Genomic DNA, 6,944 nt, shown 5'->3' with positions numbered 1-6,944 from the left:
CAGCAGGAGAGGGAAGCAGGTAGCACTGGTGTAAAATGATAAGGGTATGAATTAGGATAGAGGTAGTGAGAATGGAGAGAAAAGGAGGTTAGTAAAACCATGTAAGCATTTATGAAGGGCACCCTGCCTCCCCCTACATTCTCTTCTGCACTAAAAACCTTCACCCCCACCCGCACCCCCAGCCTACACCCTTGCTCAGCCCTGTGGGTAGCGTCGCTTCTGTTCATCAGACTTACAGACCTCAGGAGGGCTTGCAGGCTGAAGAGCAGCCCGGCTAGAGCAGCGGGTCTCCCAGAGGAGGAAGGGCTCCGGCACGTGCAGCCTCCCAATCAGCCGCTTTTGTCTAGCTTCCATTTGTTCTTCCCTCTCAACTGAATTTAATGTCTTTCCGTCTCTAGTTGAGCTGTAACTGCTGTTCTTCCACTGCAGCCAGGCACCTGCCAGAGCCTGTTGGCACTGGACCCAGAGCCCAGCCACTCTGTCGCTGAGCTTCTTGTCAGATGCTGGGAGGAGGAGGCAGATCACATGCTTTTTCTTCCCCAGGAGTGGCTGCTCCCAGTGCGATCCTGATGAAGGGGATGAAGGGGCAAGGCTGGGAATGAGTTGATTTGATGCCTGCTTATGGAATGCAGTGACAGTCAGGCAGATGGTCTTACTCTGTTCACGATTCTCCTCTAACATGTCTTCTTGGGTTTGGGATCTCAAAGCTGCTTATGCAATAGAGGGGATAATGGACGACCGAGCTATTGGGATCTCTGGGTCCCTTGGGAGGGATGGGGAAGATTGTCATAGAGTTACAGAATGCCGTTGCTAAAGAGGGCCTTAGGGTTTGTATTTTGTCAAGTAGTTTCAGGCATTTTCTCTAGCAGAAGAGTTCTTTCTTCAAACCAGACCTTACAAAGAATGCCAATTTATTAAATAGAAAAAAGAGCAGAGTTGGTTTGGTTGAAACAGGGATAGGAGGCTCCAAGTCCTACTAGTTGGGCTGCCCTTTTACTGCTTCTCAAGGGCAGCCTGAGAAGGTTCTGGCACGGAACCATAGAGCTCTGGTCTACAGCTTGAAAACCACTGACCTGGCAAACGGTTCATTTTACAGTTGAGGAAACAGGTTCGGGGATGGGAGTGGCTTTTCCAAGGTTGCTGGCTTACTATCCAGTACTTCTTTAATGCTGTTGTCTCAGTCATGCCTCTTTTATTTTGCTTTTATTTTATATTTTATTTTGTATTCCAATTATTTTAACATGAATTTTCCCACTAAGACTTATATTTAGAAACGTTTGGCCTGGTAAATGCTATTTCTATAGGGCAGGAGCATTAGTGCTGAAATCTTAGTCTTTAGCTCAAGGCCTATTCTAAAATGTTGGGAGTTGATGGGGGTGATCACTGACAGAGCCGGGCCCCCAGTCCTTCTCCCACCCTGAGTTCTGAGTTTGTGGAATTAACTGTTCTTGCAACACTTCTAACTTCTGGACTCTGAGTGTGGAAATGGCCTGGCTTAGTTGGTATGTACTGACTTAACCACAGTAACCCTCAGGGATTGGCAGGCTATCTTTTTGTTATTGAATTTTGTTATAATGGTGTCCCCAGAGAAATCCGAAAATAGGAGAGGATTCCCTTTAACTCTTAACTCTTTTCATGTTTACTGAATAGCACTGAGTAGCACTGATTAGCACTGGACAGTGCATGATTCGGTAATTTTATTTTGTCCGAATGACTCCTCTTTCTTCTGAGCACCTCACAGTCCACTAAGGTATATCTTACCATTGAAATGGAAGTCAGGAACCGAGACATCTCACCCAGGTCTTGGAAGTCCAAATGTCAACCTTCTTCCTACTGCAGTCATTTCATTGACATGGTCACATCTGCTCTGGAGGCCACCCTCCCTTTCTGCCAAGCCCTGGGGCTGTCCAGGGTTTGCTCATGTGCTCTCCTCTCCACAGCAGTGTTGTGACTTGGGCTACCACGCCAGCCTGAACCGGGCGCTGCGCACCTTCCTCTCGGCTGAGTTGAACCTGGAGCAGTCGAAGCACGAGGGCCTGGATGCCATCGAGAACGCCGTAGAAAACCTGGATGCCACCAGTGACAAGCAGCGCCTCATGGAGATGTACAACAATGTCTTCTGCCCACCTATGAAGTTTGAGTTCCAGCCCCACATGGGGGACATGGTGAGGCTCTCCTCCCCTCACTTAATTGAATCTAGATTCACGACACTAAGGCCGCATTATTCTGGGGCGAGTAAGGCCTGGCCTTCCCGTCAGGTGAGTGGGGCGCTCCCCTCATTCAGCAAACAGCTACTGAGTGCCTGCTGTCCACTAAACTTGACCCTAGACATTGGGGATTAGAGCCCTCGGGAGCTTACAGTCTGGGGAATTGAGAGAGAATTGGAAATATGCAGAGGATTGGGCACCCAAAGGGATGAGAAGGATCAAAGTAGTGAAAAGCAGCAGATACGTTCTAAAACTGCTAACAGTTCGGTAATGGTGAAAGGAAGAGGGAGGGGGGAGTCCAAGTGGTGAGGTTGGAAGAAGTGAGAACTGAGATGGGCCAGATACCAATGGCTCTGTGGGGAGGGAAGGCTAAGAGGAATAATGTGACCTTTTGTCATTTGGCAGAGTTCTGAAGGACCTTATTCTCCTAGGGTTAGAAGATTGCAATAAAAGATGTCGTTTTGCTTGGGTATTGAACAAAAAAGCACAGGTACCTACAGAGAGGACAGGAGCTGCAATATCATCCAGAAGGCCTGTGCTGGTTGCCCAGGCAGGGGAGGCGGAACCTGGGGGCCCTGTTTTGGACTTTTCACCTTCAGTGACTGAAACAAGAAGGGCTTAAATAAACGAAAGTGAGAGGGAAGAGAAGCTTCTTGGCTTCCATTACTGCGAATCTTTCGGTTCCACTTCTGGTGGCTGTGCACACAAATGAGTAAACCTTTTCCCTGCGGGTAAGAGCCACCATTTAATCTGCTGCTCAAATAAGAAGGAGGATGTATAGGCTTACATAATAAAAGCTCAGGGTGGAACCAGCAGGCATGGCTACATTTAGGAGTGGGAATTTTATGAGGACCCGGCTTTTCTCTGTGTGCTCCATATCCTATGTCGGTCCTATTCTCAGGCTCTTATCTTGTGGGGGCAAGATGACTACTCCCGCCTTATCTTTTTCTGGGTGGAAATCCAGTGGAGAGGGTATCTGCTTACCTCCTAGAAGCTCCCATCGTCTCATGTGTCTTCTTGGTTCTGATGGGGTGACTTGTCTATACCGAGTCACTCAGTGTGACTAGGTATTTGCAGTCAGTTGCTTGCCTTCTGCCCAGGTCACATGCACCATCCCCTTATTGAGGAGAGCCCCCATCCAAAGTACATGGCGTGAGTTGTGGAGTGGGAGGTTCCCTGGAGGGCAGTCAGGCCAAAGTTACCAGACAGAGGTAGGTGCTAGGTGACCAAGAAACCACAGTGTCCTCCCAGCAAGGGATTGGCGCTTCCGGCACTTCCGTTAGAATTAGCATCCAGACCTCTGTCAGTAAGCCCTGCTCCAGAATGACAACGTTTGCAGTGTAACCGGAGGATCTGCTGTCATCAATAGGCCACTATAGTGAGTGGGACATTTCATTCTTAAAGACAAAAATGTGGAGATGATTTCTTTTCTCTCCTTTTTTGGAAAACCAAGCCATTTACAGTCTGTTGCCATTGCTGTGGCTTGAGAAATGTCAGTGTCTGAACAGATGGGGAAGTGAGATGGCAGCATGTGCAATTAGAGCCGGGGAAGGGGTGTCACCAAACCCCAGGAAGCCCCATTCCTCACCTGCCCTCGCTTCTGGCCTTCCAAGCCCCTTCTCCAGCTGCCTCTGAGACTGCTTCCCAAGAATCAGTGGGACTTGGGGACTAGCTGAGCGGTGCGATACATTTTCGGGTGTTGACTGGTCTTTCTGAGCCAAACAGCTTGTCTCCATAAAGGGGGGATCCAAATGCAGGGTGCTCGGGCCCCCTCCTAGCTCTGTCAGAGCCTCCTTTCCATACTCCGGAGCACAGCTGGAATGCATTACCTTGCACCCCGGTAGAGGACCACTGCCAAAGCATACATCAGCAGCCCTGCTGCTTCTTAAAGGAACAGGCGTGGAGGTGGTTTTCTCTCCTTGACTCCTCCCTACTAGGTCTGGGTTACTTTAAAAATTTAGTCTTCTGCCTAGGCCTTTCCTTTATGTGATGTAGCTGGTCGGTGGCTGAGTCAGTCAGGGCCAGGGCGAGTGCTAGATCTTGCAAAGGTTCCGCATTCCAGTCTAGCCTTTATATGAGTGGAAAATAGAGAGAGGAGAGGCCGGATCTTTCTTGGTCCCTACAGCCAGTCTATCCCCATCAGTGTGGGTTGTCTGTAGACTATAGAGGCAACAGAGGGAGCTGCCTGGAAGTCTCTGAACTAGGGCCAAATTTCGGGTGGCATTTTGACTGGAAGCTCTGAAATTGGCCAGCGCCCCACATTGACTGGTATTCTGGGGCGCTCCGCTCATGAGTTGATGCCAAGCACGCTCAGATGTATGAGGAGGAGGTGCTTGGCTCTACTTTTGGTGCCCCCGGGGGTTGGTGGGGCTCTGGATGCCTGACCGGTGACATCAGGCAGCCAGAGAGTTTTACTCTTGGCCCTAACTTGGCCAGAAAGCTGGCCACCGAGCTTTCTTCATTGTGTCTGCTTATACGAGAGCCAGAGTGAAGTCAGCTCTCTTCAGATCTGAGAGCTGGCTCAGCCGGCTCCTCAGCTGGGGGAAGAGGTCGAGTTAGTTGGGAGCTTAAAAGCCAATGAAGGAAAAGGTCAAATCCCAGTCCCCTTCATTTGAAGAGAGGTTTTGTCTTTTCAAGTAAGAGAATGGTCTATGGGTATGTGGGATATGCCCACTCATTGCTCGGGAAGAAAGGGCAGTTCTTTCCAGACGTGTCTCTAGATGAGAGGCTAAGAGACACGTGGTGGCAAGGTGACAGGAGCTGCCTCCCCGTGGCTCGTTCCTCCCACTCTGCCAGCCTGTTCCTAATGTCATCCTGAGGACGGGGGGTGACCTCACGCTCATGCCATAGCCATGCCATCATCGGGAGACAGTGGCTTGACCGTTCCTTCACACATCGCTTGCTGGCGATGATCCTTGGGGGAAGGGTGGACTTTGCTCCCACACTTCTGGTGAAGACCTGAGGTCTCTGAAAATGCCAGCTTCCACCAGATTTCATGCCCTCTGGGGCCCTCTACCATTGCCTGGGGACTTGTTCCTAGCTTTACACTTTCTCTAATTGAGTCAGAGCTCTCATGCCTGGCAGAGATTTATAAACACATGCTGACTGCCAACAGCGGCAAGTTAGCCTCCTGACCCACTTCTCTCCTGCTTTCACTCTGGTGTACAAAGGGGGGTGAAGGGGGAGCCAGAGAGGTGGCCACTTGGACCTCTAGCAGGAAATCCTCCCTGTGCCAAAGCATTGTGTGTCTGCAGCTGGGGCTGCCCAAGGCGGTCGTCTCTGCCCTAACTCGGCTTCCATGGAGCCACAGACCCTGCGTAGATCGGCCTCTGCCAAGCACCAATCTGAATATGGGCTAACAGAGAGGCCGGGTCCTCCCAACTGGGTCCCACTCCTCATTCTTCTTTTGTTCTATTTGGTCCTGGAAGAGATCCACACACTTTGGCTTTGGATTTTGGTTTAACGTAGAAACTGTGAGCCTTACAGCTTGAATATGTGTAGTTTTATTAGCAGGAATAGGACTCCAGAACCGCCGAAAGTAGTGTCCTCCTTCTGACCTGGTATCACTTGCTTCTGGCAGGCTTCCCAGCTCTGTGCCCAGCAGCCTGTCCAGAGTGAGCTGGTACAGAGATGCCAACAACTGCAGTCTCGCTTATCCACCCTGAAGATTGAGAATGAAGAGGTAAGTTTCCTGCTTAAGAGACCAGAACCACCTTCTGAGGTTCGCTGTTAACTAGTTGCCGCCTATCTGGGAGCAGTGGAAGGAGCACGCAGGGAATGTCCGGGCTGCTGCAAACATTTCCTCGCCAAATGTAGGCTTGGATTTTCCCCTCTGCTACATCCTGCCCTTGAACTCCAGGAAGTTGCTCTTGCATTGCCAAAGGTTGAGCTCTATTTTGAGCTTTTGCAAAATGCTTTCTTTCCCCCTCTACACATTTAATCAAAATGGCACTTGGCAGCTGAGTGAACAATATTGTGTCTCTGAAACCACCCCCTCCTGCCTGGCTTTTTCCAGCATTTGCAAACAAACAGAGGCTTTTTGACTTTGATGCTTCAGACATCTCTGTCCTTTTAGGAAAGGGTGACTTTCTCCTGGGCCCACTGTGTTTGCTTTCAACAACCAATTCAAAAGGGCAGTATGAATGATTACCAGGTTTCTTTTCTTTTGAGCTCATATAGCTCCTTACCTGGCATCTTAGTAAGTCTTACTTTTCCCAGGAAGATCAGGAAGGACTGGGCATGGGTCACTTAGTTTGTAAATGGGAAATAAGTTTGTTTATTTGTTGAAGGTCATAAAATAGAACCTGAGGCATTGCAGGACCATAACCATCACACATTTTAAGTAGCTCTTTATATGATGGAGTATGTTTGAAATTTTGTTCTCTCTCTCCCTTAGTACTTCTATCATAGCCAAGAACTAATATTAAATTTTAAAAGTAAATATTAAATAAAAGAGCTGGGAGCTGGGTCAGGTATGTAGCATGAAGGCAAGTGTGGGGGAGGGGATGGTTTAGGTCCTCACTGGAGAGTGTAGCACTTGATACCAGGTCCATGTAGTGTTTATCACTCACTTAACATGTTAAGCGCCCAGCCTATTTTGTCTTCCGATGGAAAGTATAGTGTCAGTCACCGGTGATTGACATGGCACTTAACGTGTTAAGCGCTGTCCCATGGGAGGAGGCAGAGTTGCACCCTCTGGACAGCATCCTCCCTCCTTCCTCAGCCCCCCTCTTTCCC

General features: G+C 49.4%; 1 protein-coding gene across 1 annotated transcript in view; it reads left to right on the top strand.

Annotated features, from left to right (window-relative positions):
• SRGAP2 (SLIT-ROBO Rho GTPase activating protein 2) overlaps positions 1-6,944 on the top strand; it is a 244,821-nt gene that overhangs the window by 184,560 nt on the left and 53,317 nt on the right. Inside the window, exons 8-9 of the mRNA XM_015569435.1 lie at positions 1,941-2,165; positions 5,788-5,889. Coding sequence (XP_015424921.1) covers positions 1,941-2,165; positions 5,788-5,889 — 327 coding nt within the window. The remainder of the gene's footprint in view (positions 1-1,940; positions 2,166-5,787; positions 5,890-6,944) is intronic.

Source organism: Myotis davidii, unplaced genomic scaffold (assembly GCF_000327345.1).
Source record: "Myotis davidii unplaced genomic scaffold, ASM32734v1 scaffold710, whole genome shotgun sequence".
Taxonomy (NCBI): domain Eukaryota; kingdom Metazoa; phylum Chordata; class Mammalia; order Chiroptera; family Vespertilionidae; genus Myotis; species Myotis davidii.
Note: the sequence above shows the minus strand (reverse complement) of the source record. Positions and strands in the feature narration are given on the sequence as shown.